Here is a 20697-nt window from a genome sequence, read left to right as displayed (position 1 = left end):
GCACAAATAATGTTCATGAACTAGGATTTAAACTATATATTTATATATATTATATATAGTAAAGTGACGGTCTAAAATTAAACATAATTGAAATAGTTATTACTGTCTTCTTTTTCAAGAGACGTGTTACGTACCATGTACTCTAACACTAAAAGTATTTTATTGCTAAAAACATTGTCTTACATGAAAGTCAAGCAAAGCATTGTGCGCAACTACATGTTTGTATGGAATTGTCAGTACAACATGTAAACAATAGTCGTATATTTTCGACCAGAATATCAATTAAACATTTCCTGTCTTACACAGGGCAAGAAGAACGTGACCATTTGGCGGCCATAGACGGCGAATGTGTATTTTCCGTACTGGTTAGGTTGGTAAAAGTAATGTGGAGGAAGATATAGCCCCAAATTATAGTTTGAAGTTCTATAGTCTAGTTCTAGATATTTTCTATACCTAATGTCTATATTTTAGAAAAGCTATATGAGTGACAGTAAGAATTAAATATATCTGTTGAATTGCATTGTAGTGTGCCATTGCCACTGCATACAACTTGATGGGAGTTACAAACCCTCGTCCAATTCCAATCGGGAATAATTAGCTAAAGCTGCAAAGATTGCGGTTGCTCCTCACGTAATCGTTTACCTTCCCCGCCACATACTTTATGCACTGCAACAACAGAGGTCCGGGATGGATACGAGTGATTGTGTTGCCGCCTAGCAATTCGACGAATCTCGATACATTTTTACGATAACAGACATATACATAGACAGACATTAGGCAAGGTAAAACATACACATAGACCTTTTGGATAGGTATACTTTTTCTTAGACTTTTGAAAAGAAGAGTTAAATCCCAAAGTTTTGAAGTTTGAATCAAACATTATATATATTATACTAAATATTTTTAAGACTAATAAGTCTGAATGGATGACCTGAAGATCCTTATTATCTTCTATCGTTGAAAAGGTCCGTTAGTTAAAGGTATAATGTCACAGGCCCTAGGTGCAGGAAACTTACGGACTGAGTTCGTGTCATTCTAGAAAACACAATTTTCTTGCGAAACACCAAACGCGACAAGTAGTCGAATAAGGAAAATAAATTTAATACGGTCCAAGTATCACCGCGTATTTAACAATTGACGGTTGACGACAATGCCATTGTCTGAATGAAACGTGAGGATGATACGTTTTCCGGCTAATGAGCAGCTTCTTTTACAAAAGCTAGGATCTGTTTACCATACCAAAGCGGACGGAATGAACAAAATTAAAGTTGTTCAAAAATGCAAAATTCAAAAAAATAAAGTTATATTATTTTTATTTGTTTTTAATGTTTTTAATTATACACTGATCAGATCAGGGATCAGATCTGATAGTTATGCATGTGTTCTGCATTGACGTCACTAAGTGAATGTATGACGGTAGTAGAAAAAATATAGTATTTAACAAGTTTGTAAAATTTTTCAGATACTCGTTTATTAAACGCTCGTTCCGATGCGCTCCGCTAGTGTCTAAAGAGACGCGTGACTAAAGTATCGTTTATGAAACTTGCTGCATAATAGACTATTCTTAATCAAATAAAATAAATCTTAACATTTATGAAGAAACTTACCTGGTGATTTTTGCGTGTTTTGTTGAGTGATAGTAAAGCATACGAAGAAATATTCATCGGTTTAACACTGGAAACCACTTCTTCTGTTTGATCTCGACCAGCATTATTCGGTTAGCCGACGAACTATCCAAATGCATAAAACATAAGATGCATCTAAATTAAGTTTTATGTTAATCCAAACTCGAGAATAATGACATACTCGAGGTTCAACGACTTCATTAACTTAATGTACAATTAAATAATTTAAACGCTTCGCCATGTGTAACTAATTCCCTTATTTTTCGTAGTTTTCGTATATATACGAAGTAATTTATCGTAACTGCACGTATGCTATACATATCACAGAGGCGTAGAGTGTTATCACTGAATATATAGGGTGATTCACCACAAAATTTACCGATCTGTAACTATAGAACTATAACTAGTAAGTATAAATATTATTATATTTCAATTAAGTAATTTTCTTTTTATAAACAGGCCTAGTTAAAAAATGTATACAGATCAGTGCAGAAAAAATAACAATTAATGTCATTGTTTTCAATATGCTAATAGTGTGTTAAACGGCATGTAAGTCACGAGTTTATTTCTCACGATCGGAGCGAGCAATTAATAAACGACTGATGTCAAAAATTTGCACACTATAATTTTTCTAAGACCGTCAGTCTTTAGATACATTTTTGCAAAATGACACTAATCGGTTCACGGACATGGCCGTCAAAATTGAGAAACGTCAAAATTCAAGCAGTGAGGTAATATCTCCGAAAACATCCGATTGCTCCAAAACCCGTGGGGAGGTGAAATCCCGGAAATGTCCGAAGTGGCTCGAATCCGTGGGAAACGAAACTGACATGGCAAAATGACACTTCCCTCATGCTAGATCGGTGTATAACTGGGCAATTTACAGAAGGGAGTAGCAAAATTTTCGTCTTTTTTAAAATTTAATGTTTTGTTCAGGCGTTTTTTTCACCTAAATTACTTACTACCTTGTTAAACTGATCTCCAAAACTGTGAAGCATTTACACAAAATATGTAACCCCCATCAATAAAAGACCTTAGTTGGACGGCCGATGAAAAATTGTAAAAATAAAACGTACAACAATCGCGAATTTTAGCGAAACTATCTTCCTAAATTACGTTTAGCGAACGCTCGGTATGTGGCATGAGTTTCGTTTAAAGTTTGTTGAACTTTAACCACCTTCAAATTGTATTAAACCGCCGCTTTCGCGTTTATTAAGACTAATTGAAACAATCTTCTTTTCAGCCTTAATCTCTACGAACTGATCAAGAAGAACAACTACCAGGGATTTAGCTTAAATTTAATCAGGAGGTTCGCGAACTCGCTACTCAAATGCCTCAGGCTCTTACAGAAAGAGAATATCATCCACTGCGATCTAAAACCGGTAAGTTGGCTGTCCTTCATTCGTTATTGATTAGTTCTCTACAATGTATAAAAGCCTTATCTTAAGAAGTTACTATTATAACATTATATTTATTGACATCTAACTTTCTTACGCATATAATTAAAAAGGAAAACATAGGAAGCGCGTTTTCCGAAAATGTACATTTTACAAAAATTGCAAAACTGTTTTTGCTATAAAAAACTTCTGGTTTCTATGAGAATATTTATAAAGCACCATTTTATTGTTAAAAGTGTAATCTTTTTAAAAAAAAGTTTCATAGTTGTCAGCAGATTGTTCTTTTTTTATATATCATGAATTAGGGCGCCCATTAAGCAATTGCGTGTATAGGAAATAAAAAAATTCTAAGTGAAGAAATACAGCCTAATTCAGAAAAATCATGAAACAGAAGAATTTCAACGAAACTTCTACAAGAGAAGCAAGTTAATAACAACATTAACAGTTGAGATATTCTAAACCTCGAATATATGGATGAAAATAAATATATTTAGTTTTTTTGGTAAATTGTATTTAAAGTAGATCGGTTTTATTTTATTCGCTAATATAGAGACTTCTTTAGATTTATCTTATGCATTAAATGTAGTACTTTAATCATAAAAAATATCGCGTTTCTATAACGGATTTCTTTGCTCGTGGCGCATTAACTCCGATCATTAAATTTTTATTACTCCGCTCTACCGAAATAAATCACTCTAAAGCTTGCAATTTTCGTATTTTTAATCGAAACTTTAACGTTTGGGCATTAACTTGTTTATTATTAAAGTTCGCTTCGTTCGTTCGTTCATAAATCACCGTGCATTAAAGTAGGTCCTCCGTACTAAATTCGGTGGATTTATTATAACCAAATATTTATTAGGGAAAACATCATATCCAAAAATTGATTACGTGTTTCTGTTTGCAACAATATTTTTCCAGTGTAAATTAAGTGGCTGCAGATTAATTTCGACGTTACTCTGTTATATATTTTTTAAATATTTCATATGGCTTTAGAGTCTAGAAAGATTTCATGGTCCGACACTTGAGCAGCGACGACGACTATTAAAGAAAAAGCTGCAGTGGGGTTTTTGACTGGGTCAATATTATTACCGTCGCATATTGCACTGCAGGTCTCATTCATTAACATTTTAATATAATTCGTTAATTTATTAATGTTATCTGCTACGCATTGTATGTATTGTGGAGTCGGTATGTAAACGACCACGCCTAGTCTAATGAAAGGAACCTTTAATTTCGTCGAGAAATTAATTTCTCGGAAAACGCTAATTACGCTGGTTAAGTGAGCGAAATTAAATTCTTTATGAAATGAATGTCAGACGAAAAGAAACTATAACTCCTTATTTATATTTGTTTGGGTTTAGATGTCCCTTATTGGGAATGTTCTTTAAGTTTCTGATACCTATCCCTTAACATTAAAAAATAAAATAAATTATCAGTTAGATTTGAGATGTATTATGAACATTGCTTTTTAAATCAGAAAATATAGAGACCTGAATAAAATTAATTTTTGGAATAGAATCTAAGATAATAATATAAATAATTAATTTGAGATGTATTATGAACATTGCTTTTTAAATCAGAAAATATAGAGACCTGAATAAAATTAATTTTTGGAATAGAATCTAAGATAATAATATATATAATTAATGTAGAAGCTGTAAGCGGTGCTTCGATAGCCAGGGTAAGAACGGGAGAGAAGAAAATTATAATGAAAAAGCACTTTAGCTAAATTGCATTTTTGCAAGAGATGAGCCTTTCTAAAAATAAATTTATATTTAAATTAGTGAATCCTTGTGACAATGAATTACAAAAAACAATTGCGTTACAGGTAAAAAATTCCGAAGCATGTTATTCTGATGGTTGTGTATCCATTGGGAAGTATGGGTATGAATAGAGTCGTTTTATTTTCATAACAAATATGTTAAAATGTAGAATTGCTACGGGTTGGATTTTAAGCCATCTAAATTCAGCACATATTCATAATAAAATTTTCACAAGCAGTATTGTATTCATTATCAATAAAAAAAAGATCACCCTTGAGATCACCTTACACCTGAAATATAAGCGAAAAACCCTTGAAAATTTTGAAATTTAAATTAGAATAATAGTTTATACCTGCAGGGGAATTAATGTTCGTTCAATCAAAACTCCTTTTATGATTTAAAAATGTTGAATAGTGAAATTATTTTTCTTATTTTTAGTATTGGGACAATTTTTGTTTCGGAGTTAATCATCGAATTTTGCTATAATATTAAAAAACGAGGGCTTCTCATTGAACTGTCGGATACAAACACGTGTGTAATTAACTTATAGAGATGCTAATAATAAGTACCTCAGCCACGTGCTTGTTTGTCAGTTAATCTGATTTTTCTTAACTTAATTTTAGAAATTAACTTTTAAATAACTACATATACGTACACGGCAATAATTGCATTACGAAAAATACTATTGCAACAATTGCAGTTTTAATTGGCCAGTTTCGAAACAATTATGCAGGTGCTTTCCTATGAAAATGGCTTCAAACATATTATGAGTCTGACAATAATTAAACTTTAGTTTCATTACAGAAGTGTGCTATTAAATGTGGAAAGCGAAATTTTATTGGAATTTCACTTATTAAAGAGGTTAACTACTAGAATGGGACACGGGTGTCATTGTTATCATAAATCCATTTGAAGCGAAGCGCTTTTTGCGAAAATACCCAACTGCGTTAGCTGTAGGCAGTTTCGGTCAAATAGAAATTGTCAACAGAAAAAAAGAAATTCTTCAATACTCTGTAAATCAAACATCAATCGCTATGACGAATGAATACATACCAATTCAATTGGTGAGTGATTCTCCCCATAAGTATTGAAATTAGTATCCAAAGCCATTAAAGAAACATAAATTGTGTAAGATAAATTATACAATATTATTTTGAATTGACAATTTAGTTTTTAAACCGCTTGAACGCAATTATGTGTAGTTTACAATTGATAACAATATATTAAAAGAGAGCGCTATACTTTATTTCAGGAAACCGTCCTTCTAAAACAAAGACCCAGCGGATCAATTACTGATATCGATCGGTACTAGATATGGTTTAAAAGTAATCCCGCGTTAAATCAATAATTGTCTCGAAAATTAAATAATTTTATCTCAAACCCGATTAAATTATTTTTTTGTATAAACTTAGTACATAACTCCATTTTTTTAATCTTTCTGTAATGGGGTCAAGAATTTTTCCAACACAGACACGTAGTATCATACACTGGAAATACCCAATGCGAATCAACTCTATATTAATTGTTTGTCTATTTAAATGATCAATAAAAAGTTTGAAGTGCTGGTAGACGGCCCTAGCTACAGTTATTGTCATGCTTATTTAAAAAAATAAGCCGCGAAACCTATTTAGGCTATTTATGTGATAGATGGTACATGGTTATTGTACAAAACTAACCAAAAATAAATGTGTGTTGTTTTGACTCGGGTTATGTTTTGTTTACAGACTGCGCCATTTTCAATTAATTAGTAATAAGGAACAAAAATCTGTGCTGGTTATTAGGTTAGACGATAAACCGTTTCAATTTCGTAAAGGCGTCTGTACTTTCTAATCTAATTATATGTTAAATTCTAAATTAAAGAATCCTTGATTACCTACAAAAAATTTGAATTTTAAATAAATCTTACTTAATAATAGGCATTACTGCCAGTGAAAAATACGGTTTAATTTTATTATTTTTGGAACGATACTTGCCTCGCCATCTATGTTGCAAAGGGCGAATAATCGAGGAAAGTGAAAACTGAGGCGAAATGCCGCTATCTAAGAGCATTGCAATAAGCTTATGACTGCCCAGATTTACACCGATCCAGAAATACTTGTTACTTTCAAAAAGTCGTTGAAAACCCTCATATAAAAATTTCGTTGAAAAATAAAATGTTTATGTTTGTCTGTTTGTGCATTCTCGATACTCTATGGAAAGGGTTTTAAGAAAACATCTTTATCTCTTGAACTATTTGTCGGAACGCAAAAACTCTTAACTAGAACCCGCGCCAGGCTTTTGGTCAGAGTTCTTTGTCCATAATTTACTACAAATTCACAGAGTGTTCATTAAACTAAAAAAAGGAGAATTGAGTTCTCCTTAGAAAGAACATTGGCTTTAACTAAAAGACCATAAATCATTTCATTATTTTGGCCGTATCGAGGGTTACACCTCTTGTTTATGAGGTTTTACATATCAGAGTGTACAACATGTGCCTTGCTATGTGGAAGTCACATGTATGCCGTAAAAGCTGGAAACTTTTCACTTTAGAAAATATATTTTTTGAAGTTTTGAATTTTTTTTAAATTTCCGATCAGAAAAATTCTTCAACCAGGAAACGCCGGAGATCTGAGACTAGAACCAATATCGCAGTCACTTTTTTAATGATGTACAGGGTATTGTCGGTTGTAGTCAAGGAACTAAATTTATCTCTACCTAAACGGAAAAGCACAAATAACGGAGCAGTTTGTTTTAATCAGTGGTGTAGGTTATATCGAGGGCAGAAATTTTCTTATTTACAGTTTTCATATATCATACAGATTGTGCGAGATATTTGTACAGATTTTTATATTTTCCAAAGTTTGAAATGACTGTAAAGTTAAGTTCAGTGCATGTTTGAAAGGCACTCAGGGTTCAGGATAGAAAAAACCTGGAGAGCTGCCCCTTTGACATAAAATGCGAGCACAATGTAATTAGTTTGCGAAAGTCGTCTAGTTTAGATGCCAATTGTAGTTATGTTTTGGTTGCAGGCAAAGGTTTGTGAAAAAAATGGTTAAAATTGAATAAATCAGAGTTTATTTGGGATTATCAACAAGACCCGGTATATTTATATTCAAAATTCGTTTTGTTTTAGGAAAACGTCCTGCTAAAACAAAGAGGCAGCAGCTCAATTAAAGTAATAGACTTCGGAAGCTCTTGCTACGCCAATCAAAGGGTCTACACCTACATCCAATCACGTTTTTATAGGTCGCCTGAGGTTATTCTGGGTCTCACTTACGGCACTGCAATTGATATGTGGAGCCTGGGTAAGCAGACGTTATTGCAGAATCATTTCTTTTCATTTTCGAGAAAGTTTCAGTTTTCAATGTCCAGATTCAAAAATGTAAATACGGATTTACAAGTTTTTGAGTTTTCATTGATTCATTAGTACAGAGAAATCAGCAATCTGTGTTCTGTGTTTTGCGGCATTCCTACATTACATGGAGGTGGCAGATATATATCAATTTATAGAAAACCGTAAATGGCTAAGATGTTAATGCAATTGCATACCTCGGAATTATTAGATATTATAGGTTATTATACCCGAAAGGTGGTCTTGATCGTTAAATATACCTTCCAAGGAAAGTGGTTTAGACGCTTCAGTAGAAGAATATTTTATTTCACCTGTAAGAGGATTGCTATTTGCGAGCTTTAATGCAAAGCAGTTACCGAACGCGCTGGTAACTACAAACAATTTTAAAATGTCTCTCGAATCTGGTCATAGGGTGGAGTTGTATCAGAAATGTAAATTAATCGAAAGCATTTTCCATAAGTGTCCCTTTGATGAAATCTTTTTTCGTGTTTAATATTGCATTTAATTCCATTACAGGTTGTATTCTCGCGGAATTGTACACCGGGTATCCTTTATTTCCTGGAGAAAATGAAGTGGAGCAACTGGCCTGTCTTATGGAAATACTTGGAGCGCCCCCAGATGACCTTATCACGGTAGCGACTCGAAGAAGGTTGTTTTTCGGTAAGCCCCTATCCTAAACGGCGAAAAATCGTTTACATTCATTTTGTACACTCTTAGATTCTCGTGGCAATCCCCGATGTGTGACCAATTCCAAGGGTAGGAAACGGAAGCCGGGATCAAAAAACCTGGCGATGGTTTTGCGTTGCAACGATGGCATGTTCATCGATTTCGTCTCTAGATGTTTGGAGTAGGTTTTGTTGTTAATATCGCATTCTTAATTCATGTTCTTATTTGAATTATATGATTTTAAAGAAGTAAATGTTTTTTATGGAAATTTATTCTGAAGTATAACAATAACTTTTTATCTCAGTGTCAAAAAATCAATCAACAGATTCGTGCATCCTATAATCATGTAAAGCCTTGTATATTTTATTTGCGTCAAAGAAGGTAAGACACTTTCGAACTGGCTATTCGGTTAACTTAATTTGTAGCCTTTGGATTTTTCACTCAGGTTTAGTGTACTCTGGGCCTTTATAAACTGGGGATGAGTTATTGATTTATGTTGACAATACCTTTACTAATATATACCCGGCCAGATACAGGTCGAAGGTCTGTTACGCGATAGAATTTACAGTTTTGAAATAAAATATTGACATTTCTAAATTTTGGACATTTTGTATGCGATGAATGCCGTCTACCGCATAAGCATTTATCACCTGGTTAAAAATGCTTGAAGAGGACAGTGTTGCCAATAACGGTATTTCATTTACAATTTGCGCATCCATGGGTGAAAATCTAAAGGCGTTAAATCTGTGTGGTCGGTTCCAAAGTCTCTTAACTCCATTGAAATGAACTTAAATAATATACCGGGTATTCCAATTAAATTCAAGAAGACAACTTTTAGATTTTTCTACTTCCACAGGCTACTGTAGTAGTATTTATCAATCTTCTGGATTCTTGCTGTGTCGGTTACTGATAAATCGAACTTACTGACGTTTCGCTAATCATCCTGTTGGCTTCTTCGGAGCTTAACTGAAACCACAGAACTGAACAGTTGCAGTTAAGCTGTGAAGAAGTCAACAGGATGACTGCGAAAAGTCAGCAAATTCAACTCAGCAACGATCTAACCAGGAGGAATCAGGAAGTTTTGTAAATAGTAACTTTTGGATTTAAAATTTTACCCTAAAACAAACTCTTATGGCAATGTAAAGGAGAATATAAAAACCATAAATGTTGGGACATATCCTGAATATAGGTTCTATGCAACTTTTATCTTCACTATAAGATTATTCAGTTATTATTCTAAAATTATTTGTAGCTGGAATCCCAAAAAAAGGATGACGCCTAGTGAAGCACTGTGTCACTCTTGGATCTTATCCGGGTCATCTTCGAATAAATCCAGCGAGCTGCGACACAGTCACTCGGAAGTGAACGTCGCTCATGAGAGTCACTCGTCGGGGAGCATATCGGGCAGCAGTCACTCGCGATCTCACTATAAGTGCGTACTTCAAAAAAGTGATAAAGTCAAGGCCAAAATCATAGACACGAGGTTAAGTAACGGGAAATTAGACTCTAACTTGAACGACTCCGGTACGTTTCTACCCCCCATACTCTAGTTTATCTTTTAGTCTCGTTATAGCCGACTAATAAGTGAAGTGTAGATCAACGATGACAATAGTTAAAGAGGTTATTTATTACGGTCATTGGCGTGATATGTAAATGGACCGTCGACAATTCGTTAAAAAAATGTTTAGAAGAAAATCGATTAAAATTTGATTTATGTTACCACCGTAATTGATAATTGGTAAATTTATCCGCAATAGGTTGTTTATGTTTTTTTTTCGTAATTAGCCAACATAACTGGTTGTTCACTTTCCAATTTTACTGCGGACGCTCCATTTGTATAGCAATTAATGATTAAGGTGTAGGTGTACCTCATTTTTGGTAGTCTCTGACTAAAAGGGCCAAACGAAAAACGATCTCTTTACGACCAATTAGTTTATTTGTAGGTTGTTTAAGTATGCTGCCATTGTTCTCCCGTTGGTTTTTTTATCTTTGTATGTAATAGGTATGGTATTGTTTGAAGTTGCTACGTCTTGCGGATATAAACCAAGTCAAGCTATTTCATTTACCTAGAACGGGGCAAATACTCCATTATTTTAGGAATGTAGTTTAGTGGTCTCAGTTTCGCTCTCTTGTGACTTCGATTGGAAAAATGTATTTTATCCATTAATTAATTCATTAAGTTAATCACGAAAAGGGAATACAAAAACGAAATCCTATACATGTTTCAGTCAAACTAAATGAAAAATAACCTTCACCTTATTGGTGAAACCCTTTAATTTAACTAATAAAAATTCATATTATTCAATCGATCACTTGCAGATAATTGCATTTAGACAAAAATCTATTTAATCCGAAAGATGTAGCGGCTTGTCCATACACAAACAAGTAATCACTAGGAAAACATACCAAAACGTTTAAATAAATCTCTAACTTTAAGATTCTAAATTTTATTAAATTGTGTATTCTATTGAAGTTAATATTTCCTACACTGACTGACGTGTAATTTTTTTTACGAGCTCATCGGCGTATAGCTACAGCCTCGAATACAAACAAAACAAAGATGACAAATATAACAAAGAATACCAAGGTGAGTTGTATTACTTGCGATAACTCCGACTGCTGTTTCAAACATTTCCTAAAAGGTTGTGATAAACCTTTGGACCGGAAACTCCATTGGAGGGTTCTAAGCATGGGCCATTAAATTTCTCCAATTCTAGTTTCGAAGGAATTGCAAAAATACGCTGTTAAGTAATAGCTTGTTATTCTCACTAGCTTTAGTTCCGTATTTTTAAAATATTTGTTATTTTCACTTCAATAACCAAAAATGAATAGGGAGGATATTTTATGAATCGAAAAGTGAAAGTTCGTTTATTTATGTATTTATTTTTTGCTGCATAAGCAAAATTAATTAAGCGCTTGGACGTATCAGTGTTTTAAAGTAATATAAAGGAATTATGTTGCATGTTTTATCGTCAATAAACTTCCTCAAGAAAATAGGATTTGAACAGGAATATGAAAAAAAAAATGCTGTAGCTATATTCCCACGAGATCGTAGTTGTTTATAAAAAAATAACACATTATAAAATATTCTTCGCTGCTGCCTGTTAGTTCTAGCAAAGCTCTAAGAAAACTATTTTCTCATCGGGAATGCAGATGCAAGAAGTCGCTGCAACATTATTCTATAAGTTTCTCTTTTTGTTCCAAAAAGAACTTGTCGATTTGTGTTTTGTTGCCTAGCGCAGTAGGTAATGGTAAATAGCTAGTTTATTAATCAGTTATTGTTTTAGCATGAGTATATATGTATTTATAACGAGTGAAACAGTCTTTTAAGAAACTACCTTTTCGTGACGGCCGGTTCACACTACAATACAATGTAAATTTTGATCAAATGTGATTCATAAAACTCTAATTCGGCGCTTCTTTAGTATTTATATACAATAAGAGGCGATGTATTTTTAATTGTTATTCTGAAAGAAAATTTATAATCATTTTAACGTTATACGAAAAGTAAAAAAAAAATGGATAAATCATCTCCAATTGTGATAATAGAAATATTGAATTATTAAAATAGATTTTACAATGATTATCATCACTTTCAATGTCTCTCGGTTATTGGAAACGATTATTAATGTTTATATAAACAAATTAATTCTTGTTAAGATTATATTATTATTTGCGCGTCTCTGTATTTTAGTTTAATTTAAAATTGACATTATTCTTATTGTTGTTGTTATAAGTTTCTTAAATAAGACTGACATAATAAAAGCATAAACAGTACTGTCGTATTTAATTTGACCAATTTCTCTGAAAGTATTCCTAGTTTACCTTATCATCTCGAAAAATTGAAATATTTTTGTCGCTATTTGGTTTTTTGGTCAGTCGTATTAAGAAAAATCGGATAAAATTCAAACTTTACTGACTTTTGTTTTTCATCTTGAAGGGGGAGTGAGGAATCACTTAAATTAAAATAATGCAATATGGGGCAGAGGGTCACAACAAGTTCATTCTGAGGAAGAAAATCTTACAAACTGACATTCGAGGACTTTGTCATGGTAGTTATTTCTAGGGTCGAAAGTCTAAAACTATACAGATATACTTTTGATACCATAGATAAATAAGTAAATTTTGCTGCTACCATAACTGTTTTTTATTTTGTTTTAAGGAAACTACTGCTAGCATTAACATTAACCATTTTGTAAATATGCTTGACCGAAACACTTTTTATTTAATAAAGATGCAGTTTGTAAAGGCTGTTGATACAATGGCACGATAGTTATAATTTTGCTACTCCCTCTCTCTCTAACAGGTCCGCGATTTCAAAATTTTTAATATACTTTTGATAAGTGGTGAGAAATATTTTTTCTAACGCTAGCAATTTTTTTTTTGAATTTCAAAAATTTTCAAACAAAAATCTTATGATATTTCCAGAAATTCATAACTGTTCACCAGAAAATTGCATTTTTGTTATAAAATCTACTCTTACCCTAGGAATATATATAAAGTCACTATTTGCAAATCTTCTGGATTGCTTCTGCGTCGGTTGATGATGAATCGAACTTGGTGACGTTTCACCAATCATATTGTTGGCGTTTTCAGAGCTTAATTGAATCTGTTCCAGTTACCTGGAAGTTTACCTGTGCAAGTTTCTTTGAAAACATTATAAAAGTTGTTAAAATACCAAGAAACTTCTTATGCAATTTATTCTATACGCAACATATTTGAATTTGACGTAATTGACCTGAAAAATATTTTAATGAAATTTTCGATACCGTTAACAAAAATATTTTTATTTTTTAAGACACCATTATCATGCCCATGGTCTTCGCCAAATGGTGGATGCAATATTTCCCTAGAGAAAAATCAGGAAAATATTCGGCTCAAATTTCTTGTCCATTTAAATTAAAATGTTTCAATTTTTGGTGCATTTTAAGTACGAATGCATTTTTATTTTTTCAAAACTTCTTTTTATTAATAGACTGGTATCACATCTAGGAACTATTTTATTTTAATTGAAAACAAACGCAACAAAATTGATAACAAACCAATTAAAATTAACAAATAATCAATTCGTTAACATCGACTAATTTCTTTAATCAAATACCCAATTTATATAGGAAATTCGAATCAAATGTTTATTTTTGCCATCTCTTTCATTTGTTGGTTTACATTTCGTCTTATTGCTTGCACTTGCTCAGTCGATCCCGATGCAATATGCTAATCGATTCCTACTAAATTAACAGTCGAGTTTTCTTATTTCGAGTGAATTTCCATTATCGAGTTTCAGTTTCAGCTGCGGCGGATTTCCATCGTCAAACGAGTTTCCTGCATCTTAAATGCGTTTAAATTATTAAATGCCGACGTCTTGTAATAGTATTACCGTCAAAATATTTGCATTCGATTGCTGGATATAAACTTTTCAGGATAAAACACAAATTTTTTGGGTAGTTTTCGGTCTCTTCAATACTTTGAATAACTTGACAAATACCTACAAATATATTTTTTTTTCTTTAGTTGCAACGTGTCAATCATCTATCAAATGCGGTAGTTACCACGCAGAATGCTACTAGTATAATTAAACTGCTGTGTCTTATTGCTTTGCACTATGTTTGCGGCTATGATCCTTTGTGGCGGTGGAAAGTCCGGCTCTGCAAGAATAAACGTTGCGGTTAGTTGAAATAACTCACTTTTTTAACGTACCGCAGTTGTTTGAGATTTGAATTCCGCTGATCCTAAAATTCGCCCGGTTACTTTCAAGCGATGCCAGATTATTTTTCTGATAAACAATCACTTTGTCGTTCGTGAAGTTGTGTAATACTGAAAAAAAATAATGTAAAAGTAATGTGCGCATTTTTCATGGAATAAAAATAATTCGAGTTTTTTTTTGAATTTTTCAGAGAAACTTCCACAGACTACTTATAATACTGTTGGCTTCTTCAGAGCTTGACTGAAGAAGACAACAGGATGATTGGCGAAACGTCAGCAAGTGCGACTCAGCAAAAACCGACGCAGGAGGAATTCAAAAGTTTTGTAAAAAGTATAATTGGAGGTGTCGGTTGTGTTAAATTCATGTTGCTTTAATTGGGTTAATTAATTTAATTGGAATAACATGGCACTTTTTTATTATATGAATCGAAATATTTTTCATCTCTTTACAAAATTTTTATTATTGAAGATTTTATTATATTATATATTTTATTATATTATTTGTTTTACTGGGCACATTGTGACACATTTGTGACTAGTGCAGTTTTTTATATATCTGGTATTTCGTATAACAATGATATTATTTTTTAATGGTTTCAAATCTCACATCTGCAAAATTGGAACACAAACTAATTCTCTTTGTACCACTTCAAAATGAGTTAAAATGAGAATTTCGAGGCCGCTGTATGCCATAACCAGAATTTATATTAAAAGTATTCCGGACTGTACTGTACGGTCTGGCGGTCTATGCGACAAAACCTTAAAAATGGACATTCAATATTCGCCTGCAAGTGTGATTCCCAAACTGGCTTTCAACCAAAAAGAACGTTTATTTCAAATCTCGCTGTCAACAAAACTAACCAGTTCATAAATTCGATAGTCCGTAAGTAACCTTTTCGGAAATATTTTTTCAAAACATGCCCAGACCACATTAAAATTTTAGGAAAAGAACTGGGTGATTTAGAGCCTTTATATTATATGATACATTTATATGGTTAACATAATACATTTTGCAGATAATGAGTTTAAATGGAGATGATTAAGCCAAGCTTGTCAAATGTAAAATACAAAAATCGTTAATTATTTAAATAAATTTTTGGGATTAACATATATAAAAGAAGTCTAATCTGTATTATTTTCAGTTTATTAATTACAAAACTTTTAAAAATAATAACCAATAATAACTAATTTTATTTTATGCCACATTTAATATAATTAATATTTCATTCAATTTAATAAATTATCGAGGAAAGCCAGGTTCGATTTTTCAATTCAAGTCAGTGATCATGATACAACAATAAGATTACTTTGCACGCCATACGTTAAGGTGAAAAAAAAAGTGAAAAAAAAATCAAATTTTTATCAAGTATTCAAAAGATCAATTTTACACTTATCGACAAATGGGTAAGTAATTACTCACTTTACATTCACAAATTTTCAATCTCTCTCTTACTTATGCCCACCGGATAGTAAACGATTTAAACGACTGGCAGTAACAAAACTCATAATTTTCTCTTTTTACTATTACACAGTTAACGTAGTTTTAGTTTTAAGGTGAATAGATCGCAAAATTTCGTTTGTTACTTACCCCGTTGTCCAGTCAGTAGGCCGCAATAGGATATCCCATCGACAACTATTTTCTCGGCTGCGCACTTTGTATCAAAATATTCGAAAAGCAGTTCTAACTTACACACGTCCTGAAAGTCATCGGCTTTTTAACGATAGTTGACAGTTGAAATTACATTCAAAAATGATGCATATTTCTTATTGAAAATGATTTTATCACAAGACAATGGCCTAGGAAATTGTTTCCGTCGACTATTTTAAACAATTAAAGAAGAATTAAATTCTTGAATTTAAAATTGAAAAAACTAGAATAGACTTTCTTTTCAAAGGTCACATTTCTTCCTTTAAATGTCATTTCAAATTATAAATTTTTACCTACATTGGATATCCGTTTTAACGTGTAGTTACACGAATCTAATATGTCATATCCCGATAAAATAAATGATTCTTGCCGGATAATTTTTTCACACTGATTGGGTACTGATTTCGGAGTGTGATCTCCATCTGAATTCCAAGGAGGATTTGCGGGAGTAATTGGATAGTACGGATCCTGACACGGGATTTGTCTGTAAATTGCCGAAAACCCTTTCCGACAACAGAACAAATTCGACACAAACCTCATTTCCTGGTAGGGGCGTTTTTGAACGTTTAGTATCGCTGAAAAGAATTCATTCAAGAATACTTATACATATATAAATACTTATACGATTTTATTAATGTAAGTCACGTTTCGTCCTAGTCACAGGTACGAGTCACAAGAACAGATTTTAGTTATAAAAATACAGTTTCATAGCGGAAAATATTTCCTACATCAAAAAATAATTTTATATTAAAAATTATAAAAAATTGATTTTTTTTATTGGTTTTAAGTCTGCTCCTTTAGTTCTCGTGTATGAACTTTATAAGGCAATTAATGAATTCCCTACTTGGAAATTTGTAGTTATAACAAATATTGTGGCATTTATTTTTAACTGACATTTCAGCTAAATTATATTATTCAGTTCGATTACAATTATTTATTTATTAAATACACTTTAAAACCTATTTTCTCCAGGCCAGCAAAGTGCGTAATAAAATAATATAATATATCATACACAAATTAAGAAAAAACAAGATATATTAAATTAAATTAATTAAACAACTTACAAAAAAACTTTAAAAAGCGTATACTTTTTGTTTTTTGTTTATATGCTTTGTGGAAAATAAGTTTGTAGGCCATGGTGACTTTTGTAAAATTTAACTAACTACGCCAAACACGGCCCCCTCGCAATGAAGGGTCCATTTTGTAATTGCGTAATTATTCACTATTCTCGAAATTTATTCAAGAGCGCACCGTATGATTAATCAACCCAAAATTAACCAAAACTGTTTAGCTACAATATATTTCCGTGGTCATTTACTTATGGAAGTAGCATAATTTTCATTGTTATGTATACCAGTGGTATCCTTCAGTTGATTCCCGCAGTATCGATACTTATTTCCAAATGATAAATATCCGTTTCCACAATTATTACTACTCTGCGGCATGTCAAATTCTTTAAAAGTCAACTTTATCTCGCAATAACCAGGCTGCGTCTGAAACCTAAAACATATCAGTTAATTTCATATAGCAGTCAACTTTTTTGAACATTACCTATAACACGAATTTTGTCTGCCCCAAAACGGCCACATGTTCGCAATCTTGCCGGCCAGGGAATTCAAAATTACACAGTTCTTTCCGTAAGACATCTCGTTGAAACTTTTGCAATCGCTATTAAAACTTCCTCCGAATTTGTTACTTAAATATATCAATTGCTCTTGGTTCCACTCTGCACATTTCTGATAATTGTACACGTTGGACAACAAAGTATTTATAGAAAATGTATCTATGTAAGTGGATTTTTGAGGTTCCATATTCAACCAAACGTCATTCTCTTGCTTCGGAGCGAACACGTAAACGTGTCTAAATATGCTTGCCAATCCTTCGTGTGTGTTGGTGTCGGGTGAAAACAAGTCACTTTTTTCATGCACCAGCTGGAGTTGCTCAATATTAGGCCATCGACTTTCGTGGTATCCTTTACTAACCGAACCATCCTCTGGTAAGTATCGTTTTGGACATTCGTCTTGAAAAACTTCTAGGACAAATCCAGAGATTGTGTTTAATTGTGACCCGAATACTCGAAAATTGAGTATTTTGTGGTTGGAAAATCGAAAATTAGACGTTAGCTTTACGTCCGCATTACAACCGCAGATATATTTGCCATCTATCTCCAAATACCCGCGAGGGCAACCATTATACGAGGGCTCGCCAAGCCAGAAAAACAACGCGTGAATCCTCAACCTGCAGACGTTTTCGTTATTTTTTGTTATGACATACGAACAGTCTTTTTCAGCGTCTATAGAATGTGGAAAATTCGGACTAGTTATAAAAAATCGTTTGGAACTAAAATTGTTGTCGTTACAGCATCTGGTTAATGTGATTAGGGATGATACCGTTGTGGTAGTGCTAACCTCTTCTATTTCACACCCCAACCTTTTCACAAAAATTTGGAAACCAGTACCGGCGACTGAACCCGGTTGGGAAATAAATTTCAATTTCAAGTTCCCGTTTTCGGCTAAATATATTTTGGTGCCGTTTTTCGATCCGCACAAAGCGTCTTGGTTTCCAATCTCTAGCCTCTCACCGGTACAACCGACGGAACTTTGGATATCGAAGTGGACGAATTCGAATTTAAAGCGGGTTGTACAATTATCGCCTTTCAATAGATAGAAGCAATTTTGGTTTGGTGGGTATTGCCCCGGGTAATTGTCACTAGTTATGATGAACTCATCATCGGAGTATATTTTTCCGCAACCGCTATTTGGGTGTCCCTCGGGAAGGGGATTCGAACGGACTCCCAGAACTGAAATAAATTGGCTTGAATATAGTTTGTGCTAACGGGCAAACTAAATTTCATTCAAAATTCGTTGATTTTTTGTTGTTGTTAATTTATTTGTTTTTAAATCACGTTTCTTTTTGAAATTTTAGTTTTTGTTACATCTGATATGGCCTGATTTAAATATTCATTACATTGTTGAACAAAATTTTTACATAGTCTCAAAACAAAATTTAATCAAACAAAATAATTATTTTTGCGAATCTATCTTTGGTCGATGCACTGGCATATTTTAAAAAACAAAAAATGTTCTTATTTACAACAAAATAAAGGAGAAATGTAAAAACTGTTGTCCTAATACTTACCGATAAATACGAGAAAACAAACTAATTCCATTTTACGGTTCGTCTTAGAAGTACCGAACATAACTGATCATTACTTTGCGATGGCAAAAAAAGTCTTGTTAAGATGGTAAACAAAGGTAAGTACGAGACCGCATCCTCAGGAAACTAATATTACTCAGTTACAATATTTGATGGCGAGAAAGATACGCCAACTGCGACCAAATACCGTGACTTAATGACCTGACTAGATAAATTACCAAAAACTCGTTAATTTTTATGAGATAATTTTAAGAAGGATATACCATTTTCTTTCGTCATTGTTGAAACCTTTAGTTTTATTGTTGTGTGTTATTTTATTCAAGAGCGAGTTGTGTGTGATGGGTGCAATTAAAGTTATTTAGTAATTTATGCACTTGGGAATTGCCAAAGATTTCAGTCCAAAACTTTATAAATTAACATTACGTTACAACACATGATTTAGTTCTTCGTAATACTGTTGCAGCTTTGATTAAATGTTAGCCCACAGTGGTATTTTGTCCGGACTATATGGGGAATTTTTGCATGACTTATTTTGGCAATGTTTCACTTCATCTCTTTTTTGAAGCATACAAACATGACGTTTCCCCTTACTAACCGTTAAAATTCCAAGCTAGCTGCGGCGGAATTATATGCAATGGGTAATGTCCATTTTTTCTTGACATCAAGTGTTTGATCTTTTTTTTAAAAATAATTAAGCTCCAGTTTTAAAACTGTTAAATTTGCATTTATTTTCAATGACTCTTAAATACTCATGTTATTGAAACACCATTAAAATAAAAATTTTGACTAAATATTGAGTGGAATGGTTTGTGTATTTACAAAAATGAAGGTAATTTTCGATATTTTTCTTGGTGACACATTGATTATCAATATGGGTGTGGCTAAAACCAACTTACGTATGCCGATAATCACCTTCATAAGTCGTAGTAAAAGTAGGTGCTTTTTACTACGATCGAACGCATTTCTTTTTGCTATTTTGCTTTTTCATGGATCATGTCGAATACAATTTTTCTATTATTTGATGGATTTTTGTTTAAAGCATTTCATTCCAAATTGGTCAGTGTAAAACGTAACACAATGAAATTGTACTCGCCCTAAATAAAGTAATAACACTTAAATCAAAAATAACAATATTATTCAGTTATACTATTTTGTCGCTAAAATTGTCCAGAACTTTCCAGAAATTACAAAAAATATACAAAATTACAAAAATTTGCTATATTTTATTGAATATGGAACAAATAAATTCCAAGAATGTTCCCAAATTTCGCAAATTTTTGGTTAAAAATTTAGCACCTTACACATCTTACTTCACGAGATTACTGCATCCCAAACTCGAAGAGACCAAAGCCTGTTAAAGATTGTCTGTTCTTTTGATGTCTCGAACCTTTCGCACAGTGGTGTATTT

The 20697-nt window shown here is 32.7% G+C and overlaps 2 protein-coding genes across 2 annotated transcripts in view; one reads left to right on the top strand and one right to left on the bottom strand.

Moving 5' to 3' along the window:
- The window catches only part of LOC132697051 (dual specificity tyrosine-phosphorylation-regulated kinase 4-like), a 41677-nt gene extending 29135 nt beyond the window's left edge, over window positions 1–12542 (top strand). Inside the window, exons 7-11 of the mRNA XM_060662310.1 lie at window positions 2869–3007; window positions 7898–8069; window positions 8633–8776; window positions 8834–8963; window positions 10035–12542. Of these exons, the coding sequence (XP_060518293.1) occupies window positions 2869–3007; window positions 7898–8069; window positions 8633–8776; window positions 8834–8963; window positions 10035–10332 (883 nt within the window). The 3' untranslated portion in view covers window positions 10333–12542. The remainder of the gene's footprint in view (window positions 1–2868; window positions 3008–7897; window positions 8070–8632; window positions 8777–8833; window positions 8964–10034) is intronic.
- Window positions 12543–13785: 1243 nt separating this feature from the next.
- On the bottom strand, window positions 13786–19397 carry LOC132696857 (uncharacterized). Its single transcript, XM_060661943.1, has 9 exons — window positions 19272–19397; window positions 17685–18933; window positions 17488–17633; window positions 16431–16708; window positions 16074–16182; window positions 14480–14596; window positions 14332–14427; window positions 14160–14267; window positions 13786–14110 (listed from the first exon to the last, which is right to left on the bottom strand). The coding sequence occupies exons 1-9, from the start codon at window positions 19330–19332 to the stop codon at window positions 14016–14018; spliced, it is 2259 nt and encodes a 752-aa protein (XP_060517926.1). The 5' UTR covers window positions 19333–19397; the 3' UTR covers window positions 13786–14015.
- Window positions 19398–20697: the final 1300 nt, after the last annotated feature.

Source organism: Cylas formicarius, unplaced genomic scaffold, assembly GCF_029955315.1.
Source record: "Cylas formicarius isolate icCylForm1 unplaced genomic scaffold, icCylForm1.1 PGA_scaffold_1__22_contigs__length_36826433, whole genome shotgun sequence".
In the NCBI taxonomy this organism is placed as follows: domain Eukaryota; kingdom Metazoa; phylum Arthropoda; class Insecta; order Coleoptera; family Brentidae; genus Cylas; species Cylas formicarius.
The sequence above is the reverse complement of the archived record's forward strand: the minus strand, read 5'-3'. Positions and strand labels throughout refer to the sequence as shown.

Coding starts and splice junctions, on each gene's coding strand:
- LOC132696857 (XM_060661943.1), bottom strand. CDS start 19,332: ATGTTCGGTACTTCTAAGACGAACCGTAAAATGGAATTAGTTTGTTTT. Junction 16,183..16,430: donor CGTTAAAACGGATATCCAAT/GTAGGTAAAAAT, acceptor GATGACTTTCAG/GACGTGTGTAAGTTAGAACT. Junction 14,428..14,479: donor TCAAATCTCAAACAACTGCG/GTACGTTAAAAA, acceptor TTATTCTTGCAG/AGCCGGACTTTCCACCGCCA.